At 49.4% G+C, this 14,494-nt stretch overlaps 1 protein-coding gene across 2 annotated transcripts in view; it reads right to left on the bottom strand.

Moving 5' to 3' along the window:
* Window positions 1-14,494, bottom strand: part of SLC39A11 (solute carrier family 39 member 11) — a 329,009-nt gene that overhangs the window by 62,525 nt on the left and 251,990 nt on the right. For both annotated transcript variants that reach the window (XM_007454394.1, XM_007454395.1), the window contains exon 5: window positions 3,907-3,976. In XM_007454394.1, coding sequence (XP_007454456.1) covers window positions 3,907-3,976 — 70 coding nt within the window. The remainder of the gene's footprint in view (window positions 1-3,906; window positions 3,977-14,494) is intronic.

Raw genomic sequence — 14,494 nt, 5'->3', positions numbered from 1 at the left:
AAAAAAAAAAAAAAAAAAAAAAATGCTTTCTTCCCACCAATCTCTCTTCATTCCCACCATCGTCAACTCATCCCTTACCTTCTTTGCAGCTGCTATAACACGTAGCAGTGGTGTCAATAGCGTCTGTTCAACTGCTGGGTTCTTCGCACGGATCTGTCTACCTCTTCCCCCGCCAAAGTATTCCGCTGAGCCAGATTAACGTTTAAGTCTCCTCTTGGGCTTTAACATTGCTGGGCACCGGAACCCACCAAGGCTGTCAGCCTCTTGCTGAAGAACGCACGTTTTCCTTTGGCCTTCAGTCTTACTTCCATAAAGCGCCACACGAATCCCATCTCGGTGACATCACCCACCCGCCAGCTCGCAGTACTAACTGCCCTTATCACCTCCGCTTCCCCAGGTGGACAGCCACCACGCTCCTGTTTTAAGGCCACCCGTTCTATGAAGCGCCCCTGAGATGGGGGAAGACCTTGCCCTTCATCCACTGGTTTCTTAGGTAATTTGGTTCGCACCCCTCCCTGTGCTCATCTTATGGCACCTGAGGGTTTCACCGCCCACTAACCAATTATTTTAGCTATCTCTTTTGTTATTGACTTTCAATTACACCACACTGAGGTCAGGGTGTGGTCTGAATGGTATTGATCTGGGGGTGTTCTGACTTTCTCTGTGGCACAGTACCGTAATCCGTTTTGGGAAACACACACACATGTGCTTGGAAAGAATGTTTAAGTTTTTCTAATTTCTGGGTTGGGGGTCTACATATGTCCATTATGTACATTTGGTAACGCTTTATTTTATCAGTGTCAGATAGGGGAATGGTGCTCCCCGCCATGACTGCAGTTTTGTCCGCTGTGCCCCCTGCAATGCTGACAATTTTTCTTGAGCATTTTGAGGCTAATGTTGCTAGAAGCGTACAGATGCGGGACCGTTCTGTCATCCCGGTACGTTGTTTCTCTTTTCATTAAGTACTGACCTTTATTCTTTCTGTGGCTGTCTGCCTTAAAGTCAGCTTGGTCTGATACTGAAATTGTAATACCTGCTTTCTTTTGGTCAGCATTCACCTCGTGTCTTTTTTCATTCCTCTATCTGCCACCTTTGCATGTTGTGCTTTAGGTGTGTCGCTTGTTAATTACATAGAATTGGAATTCTAAAAAGCAAAACCTCGCTCTTTCAAAAGATGTATTTAATCGTCTGATGACTGTTTTTGCACCCCTCCCCTCAGTATTAAGCCTGTTTTCTCCTTTTTTTTCCTCCCTCCCTCCCTCCTTTCCCTCCCATGAAACCCGGGTCTGCAGCAGGAGCCAAGGGCGGAGAAGGCTTACGAGCCTTGCCTGGGGGCTGTCCTGACTTTTACCACCGAGGAGTAAGATCAGAGGAATTTGAAAGGAAGAACCCAAATCACAAACTATATACGGATTTGTAAGTGGGGAAGACAGGCTGAAGGAGGTCTGCATGAGGTCGCCGTCTTTCCCTCTCTGTGGCCTGCATGGACATGCTCTCCCCCCACCCCTACTCCTGATACCCTGGACAGTGGTGATGGGGGCAAAGCTCTAAGGGCTCTGCCCACCGGCTGTGACGGGGGTGGCTGGAGTGTAGGGGCATAAAAACCCCCAAGGATGCTTGTTTATCAGAGGGTTTTATGAGGCTGAAAATACCTAGTCCAGCGCCCCAGCCCGATCCCAGCTGGAGAGTCCCGTTGAGGGTTTATGTAATTCCGAGAGGATCTGTCTGGTCTAGGGAAGGGGGGAGTTGGGTTGGAAAGGCTTTCGCTCTGCTTTCTTCAGAAACATGATGATTAGCAGAAAGTGCAGGTGACAGAACAGAGGGACATCGGAGTTGACACCGTGAGGTTGCAGGAGACACGGTGCCACCAGACAGGAAGCCTGGCCCGTGAGCGCAGTGCATGGGGCTGGGCTGTCACTTGCTGGCACAGACATTTCTGGAGCACGTGCAGCTCCCCGAGTTCTGGGAGGACCTGGCCCTTGGATGCTTAAGGGGTCAGCCCCGCAGGGCATGACGAATCACAATCAGCCCTGGATTTGGGGGACGTTTCTTACATTCTAAAGGCTTCTCCCCATCCATGGCTCCTGTGATTTTCGCCATAGGCATCTTGTTACTGATGGCCCTGGAGTCAGGGCGAGGAAGTGACTTGGGAGTCCGACAGGCAGGAAGACGAATTGAGAACAGAAGATCTCAACCTAGAACTGCGCCAGCCCGCACGTGTGTTTGGGGCTTCATGGAGCAGACACGTCCCTCAACACGAAGCATTAGAATTCGGTGACTACAGCGACACACTGGGGCCCCAGAGCAGCTGAGGGAATCGAGAAAAGGAGGTGATGGGGTGTAAAGAGGCCCCACGCAAGGCTGGGAACGAGGGAAGAGGGGAGAAAGGGATTCCGTGAGGAATTATTTCCTGGCAACCGTGATCCATAGACACAGGGCAGATCATTAAAGGAGGTGGTGCCATTGCCTTAGGCGGGTAAAAAGTCGAGTCTGAGATTATACCAGTCAGAGGGCAGTGGAGTGAGAAATGTGTGGTTTCGATACAGAAACCAGTGGCCCCTGGACCATCTCTTTGACCCGAATTATGTTTTCAAAATAATTGTGACTTCGAGCACCTTTTAGACAGTGTGCGCGCTGCCTGTTCGAAGTTCACCTCTGTCCTCGCCACTCGCGACTGTCTCCACCTGCCTGTCTGCACTTATCTGTTACCTCTTAGTTCTCTACAGGCATCTGAGTTTGTCGCCTTGGACAGAAGGCTCCACCCGCCCTCCTTCAGCCTGGAGGCTGTAGTATTCGTGGTTTTGTGGGCACAGGTGGACCAGGTAGCTTATCTCTATGACGCCTCTTTATGGTCCCAAGGCTGTAGCCTTATCTAGGCCCTGTAATTCAACAGAGGGAGAGGAAAGGAAGAATCTACAAGGCCTGCTGATTGTCTAGGGAAGACGAGGGGGAAACAGGAAGCCGCGGATGACAGTGAGTTTGGCTTGGTCGACCGGGTACCAGGTGATGATGGGGTTTTGCATGACAGCAGCTGGGGACAATAAGTTCAACTTTGGAGACGCTGGGTGCGCGGGTCCTGCGGAACACCCAAGTAGAGACATATGGATGGTGGCCGGACCCGTAAGAGTAAGTTCGGGAGAAAAATCTAGGCAGGAGATCAACCTGGGCATCACCAGCAAACGGACGGAAAATAAAGCCATGGGCATGGGGCAGAATCCCCAGAGAGAGTGCGCTAAGTGAGAAGAAAGGGTGCCCTAGAGATGGAGCGCCGGGGGACATCAACATTTCAGGACGGGCCGTAGGACACAAACCTGCAGAAGGGCCTGTGAAGAAGCAGATGGAAGGGGGAGGAAACCAGGAGAGGCCAGTGGCCAGAAAGAGAAAGCGAGGGCTTCTAAAGGAGAGAGCGGTGAGAAGCGTCAGCTGCTGCCTTCGAGGTGCAGCTGGCCCTCCGCGTCCTGCCACCCCACCATGGCTGAGTTCGCAGATGCGGAACCTGCAGATGCAGGATCCGTGGATACTGAGGGCCGACTGTGGTACTCGAGCATTCGAGGATTTTGGTATCCGCTGGCGGGTCCTGGAACCATTCCCCCGCGGACACTGTCTTTATCATGTACTTATATATTTAAAGCGTTTGGAGAACAGCATGGGATTATATCCATGGTTGGTTTTCAAAACGGTTACCCATCAGACAGCTCATTGGGAAAACGTGTTGTAAACCTGCTTCTTGATAGAGTACCTCTCTCAGGTATGAGCTTCCCTGACCTCCTCCTCGCCTCCGCCAGTCAGACCTGGGGGGCTGGGGCTGCTGCACAGTTACCTGCAGACAGCTCACCCGAGGCAACAGGCACTTCCGGGTACCACCGGGTGCAGTGCCACGCTCTAAGGCACTAGGTGTCGGCTTACCTGGCGCTCTCAAAGGTAGCAGATGCCGTCTTTTCTACAGCCCCAAATGCAACTCCAACAGCAAGACCCTCTGAAACAGACATAAAAAAAGTACGATGGGTTGGGAATCATTTTTCTATAATACATGCATGTAGAATAGAAGCTTGCTCAGAAGCCAAAGCCAGCAGACTCTTGTGGGCTGGATTAGCATTGCTGTCCGTTCGGGGCTGGGTGATGGCCTGACTCGCTTGGTGGGGGAACCCCTGGGACACCATGGAACAAGTTACACACTTCATCACATTGGCAAATCCCCTGGTCTTCTTTGCATACTTTGTAGTTACTCAACAGGCTTATACTTAATCAGCTGTTAAGAGCAAGCAGTTTCTTCACGTCTTCCATAAGAAATCAGAACAACAGTATTTTGATGTGATGCAATACAGGTTAAAAGCAGATCTTGCTAAGGCTAATCTCTGAAATGGGTGCACCGCTGTATTTGCAAATGCAAGTAAAAGAACTCCATTAAAAAATGGATCTTAGGGCTTCCCTGGTGGCGCAGTGCTTGAGAGTCCGCCTGCCGATGCAGGAGACGCGGGTTCGTGCCCCGTTTCGGGAGGATCCCACGTGCCGCGGAGCGGCTGGGCCCGTGAGCCATGGCCGCTGAGCCTGCGCGTCCGGAGCCTGTGCTCCGCAAATGGGAGAGGCCACAACAGTGAGAGGCCCGCATAACGCAAGAAAAAAAAAAAAAAAGGGTTCTTACATTTTGGGGCCTCCCGGGGTGGTCCAGTTGTAAAGACTCCCCCTGCCAATGCAGGGGACACAGGTTCGAGCCCTGGTCCGGGAAGATCCCACATGCTGGGGAGCAACAAAGCCCGTGCACCACAACTACTGAGGCTGCACTCTAGAACCTGCGAGCCACAACTACTGAGCCCACTTGCCACAACTACTGAAGCCCGCGTGCCTAGAGCCCGTGCTCCGCAACAAGAGAAGCCACCGCAGTGAGAAGCCCGCGCACCGCCACGAAGAGTAGCCCCCGTGCGCCACAATGAAGACCCAATGCAGACAAAAATAAATAAATAAATTTATTTTTAAAAAATGGATCTTAGGGGCTTCCCTGGTGGCACAGTGGTTGAGAGTCCGCCTGCCGATGCAGGGGACACGGGTTCGCGTCCCGGTCTGGGAAGATCCCACATGCCGCGGAGCGGCTGGGCCCGTGAGCCATGGCCGCTGAGCCAGTGCGTCCGGAGCCTGTGCTCCGCAATGGGAGAGGCCACAACAGTGAGAGGCTTACATACTGCAAAAAAAAAAAAAAAAAAAAAAAAGGATCTTACATTTTTAAATGTCATTGGATTTTCCATTATGTGTTGCTTTTGCAACTAGAAACTAGAAGTTTTTGAGTCCCAGAGTTCATTTGAATTTGACTGTTTTAATCCTTTTTATTAATTAAAAAATGCTTGCCAAAAAAAAAAAGGTTCATCCCCATCACTACATCACGTAAGATTGCACGAGGCTGCCAGTAACAGAAAGTCCACAGAACAGTAGCTTCAACCAAGGGTCAGCAGACTATAGCCCAGGGGCCACATCCAGCCCATGGCCTGCAAGCTAAAAATGATTTTTTTTAAATTTATTTATTTTTGGCTGCACTGGGTCTTCATTGCTGTGCACGGGCTTTCTCTAGTTGCGGCAAGTGGGGGCTACTCTTCATTGCGGTGCACGGGCTTCTCATTGCGGTGGCTTCTCTTGTTGCGGAGCACGGAGTCTAGGCGTGCAGGCTCAGCAGTTGTGGTGCACAGGCTTAGCTGCTCCGTGACATGTGGGATCTTCCCGGGTCAGGGATGGAACCCGTGTCCCCTGCATTGGCAGGCAGATTCTTAACCACTTCGCCCCCAGGAAAGTTGTAAGAATGATTTTCACATTTTTAAATAGTCAAAAAAATTTTTGACTATTTCATGACACATGAGAATTATATGAATTTCAAAATTTACTGCCCATAAATAAAGTTTTATTGGCACATAGCCATGGTTGTTTGTCGATGAACTAACTGTCTGTGACTGTTTTGTTTGACTCTTTATGTGAGCAGATTGTAATGAGAGACCAAATGGTCTGAAAACCTAAAATATTTACTATGTGGCCCTTTAAAGAAAGAGTTTGATGACCCCGGATGCAGGGGACACGGGTTCGTGCCCCGATCTGGGAGGATCCCACATGCCACGGAGCGGCTGGGCCCGTGAGCCATGGCCGCTGAGCCTGCGCGTCCGGAGCCTGTGCTCCGCAACGGGAGAGGCCACAACAGTGAGAGGCCCGCGTACCGCAAAAAAAAAAAAAAAAAAAGCTAGGCAGAGACTGACCAGGAGTTTCCTGACATCAGAGAGGCAAATCTCTCCCTTTGAAAAAACTTGCTTTTCTAAACCATAAGCAACAGCTGGTGGCTCTTTTGTTAAAGATTTTGCTCTAATTAGTCATTTTAAATGTTAATGATAGTGCGGTCCTGAGGACAGGACTTAACGTTAATTGGCAAACTAACCCTTTCTAGCTATTTAGCACGCAGCCAGCAGCACTTGGTTTACTAATGCTCACAAAGGCTCATTAGGTTACCCAACTAATGCAGGAGAGAAAGGGCTCGCCCACAATGACACAGCATCAAGGGGCAGAACCAGGCTTGACCCTCAGTCCCCACCCCCGGCCCCCCACCACCCCAGGTGGCTGACATGGGCTGTGGTTTTCTCCCAGGTGTGGGCGGCAAGGGCTGGCATCTGAATATCTGTATCCTAAAGAGGTTGCGGGCAAAGTGAGCACAACCTGCCTCTGCCCAGCCCTGTACCCTGGCCACGCCCACAGCGGGCACCACGCCCCTCCCACCCGAAGATAGTGTAGTAGTGCCCCCCCACCCCCACCCCCCGCCAAACGCACACCACGTGGTGCCTTAGGAGGTGGCCAACTCCGTCTCCCCCTGGATTTAGAGTAAAGGAGAGGAAGAAGACGTAATGGAGGAAGGGAATGTAATTGTTACCATCTCTGAAGGTGGAGGGATTACCTGAGAGCGAAACTAATGCGAAACCAAGACAAACGACCCACGCGGCAAGAACATAAATAAGGGACAGTCTCCAGGCAGACACTGGAGATCACCAGATGGTAGAAGGAACCCGCGGGGTGAACGAGAGCAGAGGAAAAAGTGTGCCGGGCGTCCACACCCCCAGGTCTTCCACCAAAAGTGCACATTAGGGAGGTAATTAAGACAAGAATCCAAAGTGGCTGCAATACTGTTAGGAAGCCGGACCTCTTTTCACAGCTCTGGCCATTAACTGAGATGCAGACCGAAGGAAAACAAACTTCCAAACCTGGGGTCATAAGCCCCCGGGATGCAGGGTGAGGCAGAGTCCTAAGGGCAAGCTTGAGAATAAGCTCTAAAGCTGATTCTTGCAACCCCACACCCCTGCTCCAATCTGCTCAGGGTTGGAAGGTGGGTGTGGCTGCCTCTCTCCATCCCCCATCCCTCCTGAATCTCCGTCTCTCATCCTTCGGGCGCGGTGGGGATGGGGGCGCATGGGCTTTTTGTTGAGACGGACCTGGGCTCAAATCCTGGTATATTATTTAAGGTTCTTGTAAAAAGGAAAGAAGGATGATAATGCTTTGCTTGCAGGATGGTGTGTACACAGCAGAGATTCTCACTACCGACATTTTGTTGTGAGAGGTTGGCCTGTACAGCCCAAGATGTTGAACAGCATCCCTGGCCTCTGCTCACTCGATGCCAGTAACACCTCCTCCCCCCAACCGTACCCTCCCATCAAGGGGTACTTTTCACAGAAATTTTCAATTATTCTAGAACACTCTTGGAGTTTGCATAGGTGGTCGGAAAGTGAACGCTTAAAAACTAGTGTCTTAGCCCATCCAGGCTGCTATAGCAAAATACTGTAAACTGGCTTCTGGGTGGCTTAGAAACAACAGAAATTTATTTCTCACGGTTCTGGAGGCTACAAGTCCAAGATCAAGATGCTGACAGACTGGGTGTCTAGTGAGAAACTGCTTCTTGGTTCTCAGATGGTGCTTTCTCTCTGTGTCCTCACATGCTGGAAGGGGCAAGGGAGCTTTCTCGGGCCTCTTTTTTAAGGGCGCTAATCCCCTTCCTGAGGGCTCCACCCTCATGACCTAAACGCTTCCCAAAGCCTCGACCTCCTCATACCATCACTTTGGGGGTTAGAATTTCAACATATGAATTTGGGGGGCCAGATGCAAAACATTCAGGCTATAGCAAATAGTATTTTCTTTTTTTCAATTGAGGGCTTAGAAGCCCTTAGTTTGAAGCACATGGGGTGGAGCTCACAGGTCTTCTGTAAGAGACTCTCCAGCCTCCAAAAACAGTGACGCCTATGTGATTGCGGCCTTGCCTGACATTCATGGGCATCAGGGTCCCATGGGCGGATGGGAAGGAACGCCTGTGTGGGGTAGAGAGAAAGGGGGTTATCTTGGTCCAGCTGAAATCCCTGCTGGGGTGGAGACAGGGCAATCAGAGCTGCTGTGGGGACATCCTGCTTCCTCCTGCCTGGCTGTGCTCCTCTGCGTGTGGGTCCAGCTGTCAGATGATCTCAGCAAGAGTGGGGCTTCTGCAATGGAACTCAGTGGTCTGACCAGGGTTGAAGCCTGTGGTGTCTCATTTCTCTTGTTCTGGGTAACAACAGCAATGCAGGAAATGAGCAGCGATGTCATGCCTTTTTTCCCTATTTAACTGTTGCTTTTTTTTTTTTTTTTTTTGGAACTATAGAACAGCAATTTCTCATGATCCAACCTAATGAGTTCTGGAAATCTTTTTTTAATATTAAATTTAAGACAGCCGCTAACATCTCGTGGGGGTTGAATAAATATTCAACACAGCCACCAACAATGACAACAACAAACCTCAGAGCTGGAGAGATGGGGGATTCTCTGACAGTCCAGTGATTAGGACTCAGAGCTTTCGCTGCCATGGTCCGGGTTCGATCCCTAGTCGGGGAACTAAGATCCCACAGGCCGTGCGGCCAAAAAAAAAAAAGGTGGAGAAATGACGCGAAACAAGATAGCTTACTCGTTCCCTTCTCCACTGAGGACAGAACAAGAGAAAAACAAGTCAGTTTTCAGCCAGAGGGATTTAGGCAAGGGAAAAGGGGAGGGAAGGGGGTTTTGAAACATATGATTAGCTCGTTGAAGGGAGGTTGAGAATATCCCTCCCCTGGGTGGAGAATTGGTCTCTGAAGGTGGTGGCTACTGCCCAGTCAGGGACGGCTGTGATGGGGAGAGAAGGGTGAGGTGAGAAGAATGGAGGGGGTAGCCTCATAATGTCCCTTCCAGCCCTTTAACGTTACGTGTGGGCCCAGTTCTAGGAGAAAGTCTGAACATCCACTTATTCGTTCCCAGGTCACTCACTGAAAATAGAGAAAGAACCATCTTAGCGTATCTGCTGTTGGACGGGACCATGGCGGCCATGCGGGTGGCCTCAGTAGCCTCCAGGGGTGCCGGGCGAGCTCAGCTTAGATTCCTCCTCTGCTCCTGCCCATCTGGGCACTGTCACTAAGCTGGGAGATGGGTACCAGGCCAGGTGAGGGGGCAGTGTCACATCACATGACAGTAGGGGTTCCCTGGCCATCAAGGGTCAACGTGTCTGGCTTACACACACCAATGGGGCAGTCCTGCTGCCTCATTCCCACTCTGATCCCATAGCTTGGCTGAGCCTTCTGGGGAGACTGGCCCCCAATATGCTCATCCCACTGCCTGGCCTGTCTTTGGCCGCAGACTTCTAGCGGGAAGGAAACCCAGGAAGGTGGGAACTCTGATCATATTACACATTAATTAAACAAAATGTTGGTATAGCCCAGCCAGGTATTGCCACAAAATTCCTACAGGGCCTTTCGAAAAGGCCCTCTAGAGAATGGAAGTTATCAACTTAGTGTTATTTTTTTAGAAAAGGTAGTTCGACGCACTATTCTACCACGGATTACGAGCCCTGCTATTCATAGCGGATGAACTTAAGTGTTGGGAAAGGTGAAAAATGGCGGTGTTCCAGAAGAGCTGAATTGAGCTCCAATTCTTAGCAATATCAATAAAGTCATGTCTTGGAGTATATTAAGAGATGTCCACAGCTGAAGATACTCTAACGCGAGTCCCGCTCTAATTGAAATAACTTCCTAATCGATGTTTGCAAGTGTGTGGGTTTTCGGTGTTCTTTGGTTTTATGCATATTCTACTGTCTGCAGTTAGGCTCCACTTACACAACGATGGACGCAGAAAACCATGCTCCTCCAGTCACTCCAGCCAAAAGCTACTCCCATGGCTTCATTCCCACTTCAGAGTGTCACTGGAAGGAAGCTGTAGCGGGAATTAAGCCAGATACCCCTCCTTGCTGAAATGTCCGGAGCTGACAGCGAGCACGTGCACAAGCACAGCAGATAACCCAGCTTGCCACCCGCTTCGTGCAAAGGATGCTCCGCCCCACAAAGGACCGGGATGCCTGGGCAGGGCAAAGGCAGGTGAACCGGGGAGTCAGCTGTCCCCCAGCAGCATGCTGGGATCATCCACTCTGCGCCCCTCGAAAACCAACAGAATCGAGCTGCGAATGATCCTACCCAGAGGATTTACCAGCCCTCAGGAAGTGGACGGCCACTGACCCCTGCTTCTTGTCCCCTGAAGAGGCACTGCAGCCGGGGTCCGTCCCAGGTCAGGGGGAGTGGCCTTGCTACAGGGAAGGGCAGCCCAGGGCCAGCTGCCTTGGAGTTACACCTACACCGCTGTCAGTGCACCTGGCTGCACTCTGCCCTGCAAGCGGCATCCGGGATGTAACTAACTCCTGGACACGCCTGGATGGGGGACATGTTTGGAGGTGCGGAGGGGTACTTAGCCATGTTTTTTGTAATTCCTCTGGACTAGAGAGCCTTAAGAAATTGGGAGGAAAGGATTTGTTAAATCCCTTTGGAGGACTTTTCAACAAAATGAGACTTTGGTAGTTCTTTTAGGATGATGAGTAATCCCCATTATCATGCCCCATAGTTGACTCCCACCAAAGTATCTCCAGAAACCAGGCAAGGGAAAGATTTTGACCTCTCAGATCACTGCTATGTTTCGGTGCATCGAAGGCAGAGGGTGGAGCACAATGATGTAGCTAATGGGGGCAGTGGGGGGAGGGGAGGGGTACTTGTTTTCTTACAGGGAAGTTAACTCAGGAGGAAATTAACGCTCAGCCCTGCACACCCCAGTTCTGGGACTGCCAGGTGGGGGCCCCGCGGGCTCCTCAGGGTGGGCCCCACGTGGTCCGGATCAGGATGCGTGGACCTGTCCGCACAGCTGTGGCTCCTCACGCACAGGATGGAAAGCTCAGAAGCTGTCATTGTCCTGGCTCTCCCCATCTTGCAGACAAAGCTGACCTACAGGAGGAGACAGTGTCGCGGGCATGCTGACAAAAAGAAAACTGGCCCAGAGGTGTTCGTATGTATGTTTCACCCATCCCCGAAGCCTGGCTGCACCTCCATCCTTCCTTCGTGTGTTTGAGATGCACCCACATCGTTTACAACACTCCGCTTTTCTCCTAAACCACTCTGAGTTCTCGCTTTGCAATCTGCAGCACAAAGACTCAACAATTCAGCCAAACTCTGTCCTAGGCGTTCTAGGTTCATCATCTGACTTAAACCTGTCCAGACCTTACAAAATTGATACTATTTGTATTTTCCAGAAAAGGAAAGTGGGGTTCAGAGTGGTCAAGCATCATGCCCAAAGCCACACAGCTTGTAAGATGTTCAGCCCACATGTTCCTTCCGGTTCAGAGCACATCACACTGACTTCTGGCTTAACTGATCATTATGACTCCTTCCCGCTCAGGACCCAAAGGACTGGGCACTGAGTCAGTGTCAGCAAGAGGGTCCACTTGGGTGCCACCACTCCAAATATTCGTCAAATAGCCATTAGGTGTTGTGTAGGATACGAAACGTGTGAGACGTGGTTCCCATCTTTAAGGGATTCACGATCTGGAATATTCTTTTAGAGTCACAAAATTAGAAACGTATTTCTCCGCTCAAAACGTTTAGGAAGAGCGATCTGGAGAACAAAGTTGAAATATCAGAAAAGCTGGAGTCTGGGGACAGAAGGGAGGTGGGGGACGGGCTGGCAGAGATTGCCATATTCAGGCATAGGGTGAGAACCAGGTTCGAGTGGGTGGATCAGCCTCAGAGCGTTGCCAGGCACTGGCGAGTCTCGGTGAGTCCCCAGGCACGAGGGGAAATTGCAGGGATGGCTGAAGGGATGCCAAGAGGAAGTCTAGGAAACTGGCATAAACGGGTTAACTCAAAGGGGAGGTCTGCAAAGGGCACTGACTGGGCAGAAAAGGATGAATGTGGTTTTTGATATGCTGAGTTCAAAGTAAAAAGACATTGAATGCAAATGCTCTAGGTGGCTCCAAACGTACAACAGGTTGGGGATGAGAGGTATGAATTCAGGGAGAGTCATCTGCAATTCTAGCTAACAAGTGTCGAGGCTCCGTCTGGGCTCTTTACTGAACTGTTTAATTTGGTCCTTTCAACAGCCCTATGAGATTGGTACTACTGTTCGTCCTGTCAGAGATGTGGAAACTGGTCTCCACAGCCCTGGGCTCTGCTCTCTCCGGCTTTTCCTTTACTGCTTTCCAGGATTCCCTCCGTTCAAACCCTCATCAGTACGATTGCTGTCTCAAATGCTACTCTATCTCCATAAATTTGAAGACCATTTTCCAGTTTTACTTTGTCAAAGACTCTAGGCACATAAAAAGGCCTCATTTCACACTCTTATTTGGAAACTAAAAGGTGGTTGTTGTCCATTACACTCTGCCTTTTAATCACGGCGATATCCTTACACATGGAAAAAAAATTCGAAATGCTCCAAAGAGTCGAAAGTAATACATTTCCCTATCTCCACTTCCCCACCCCTAGTTCTGCTCCCAAAAGGGAAAGTATTTTTTTTAACGATTCTGATTTTCAATTCTCTGACGGCTATCACTTTAAATAACACGAATACGTTGGTTTCTTAATTTATCACACTCTTGATTTATATAGTCTGTTGACAGCATGACGGTTTCTTCCTTATCGACCTTACTCTGTTGAGTCTTCCTTATAAATGTTGAGGAATACAGAGCACATGCTTCCGACCCCTGCTTTCCTTCTGCCTTTATCAAAGTTAGAGCGTTTGATATTGTTCTGTAAATAACATTTCATTCATGATTTATTCTCAGGCCAATTCAAAAAAAAAATGCAGTCCAAATAAAAATTGAATTTACAATATTGGTGCTAACATATTATTCTTTATATAATCCGGCTGCTATGTGAAGGGAAGGAAAAACAATCCTAAGGCTTTAAACTCTTCCCATTTGAAAAAGACGGTCCCCAGAGTCAAGGCCCAGTGGATTCCTTCTTGATTCTTCTTGGCATTCTTTCCATCATCTAGAACCACTGCACCACCAGGGAAGCCCAACTATTTTTAATATTACTTTTTAATATATAAAATGGTTCTTTCTTCATATTTTGGGTTTTTTTTTTTTTTTTTTTTTTTGAAAGGAGAAATAGATAAATTTACTTTTATTTTTTTCGAATTTTTGAATTTTATTTACTTTGTATACAACAGGTTCTTATTAGCTATCTATTTTATACATATTAGTGTATATACATCGATCCCAATCTCCCAATTCATCCCACCACCACACCGTCTAGTTCTTAATTAGATACCATCTTCCTTCCTTTCCTTCCTTCCTTTCCCAATTGTTACTTTTAACAATTAAATACATATAACATTTACCATCTTAACCATTTTTAAGTATATGGTTCGGTGGCATTAAATACACTCACACTGTTGTGCAACCATCACCGCCATCCATCTCCAGAATTCCTTTCACCCTGCAAGGCTGAAACTCTGTCCCCATTAAACTCTAACTGCCCCCCCCCTCCCCCAGCCTCTGTCAACCACCGATCTACTTTCCGTCTCTGTGGATCTGACACCTCCAGGTCCCCCCTACGAGTGGACTCGCACAGTATTTGTGATGCCACCTTTCCTATGTGTCCTGTTTCCCCTTTCTTGGGTTCCTTCTTCATTTTGTTAGAGGACCTCCTTGAGCTCATAAGAGATGAGTGGGTGATAAACTTCTGAGTCCTTGCATTTTTTTTTTTTTTTGCGGTACGCGGGCCTCTCCCGTGGCGGAGCACAGGCTCCGGACGCGCAGGCGCAGCGGCCGTGGCTCACGGGCCCAGCAGCTCCGCGGCACGTGGGATCCTCCCGGACCGGGGCACGACCCCGCGTCCCCTGCATCGGCAGGCGGACTCCCAACCACTGCGCCACCAGGGAAGCCCTGAGTCCTTGCATTTGTAAAAATAATTTTGATTTTGCTCTGTGACTTAATAGCTTGACCTGATAGAAAATTCTAGGTCCCGGATGACCTCTGCTCAATATCGAGGTCATTATCCCATTATCTTCTTGGACCCAATGTTGCTGCTGAGAAGTCTGATGCTAATTTGATTCTTGGTTCCTTGTAGTTAAGCTAATTTTTCTCTCTGGGAGCTCTTAAATTTTTTCATCCTTGTTTTTTGGAGTTTTGAAATCTCACCAAGATCCATCTGTGGGAGAGGTCTTTGTT

Source organism: Lipotes vexillifer, unplaced genomic scaffold, assembly GCF_000442215.2.
Source record: "Lipotes vexillifer unplaced genomic scaffold, Lipotes_vexillifer_v1.1 scaffold518, whole genome shotgun sequence".
Lineage (NCBI taxonomy): Eukaryota > Metazoa > Chordata > Mammalia > Artiodactyla > Lipotidae > Lipotes > Lipotes vexillifer.
Note: the sequence above shows the minus strand (reverse complement) of the source record. Positions and strands in the feature narration are given on the sequence as shown.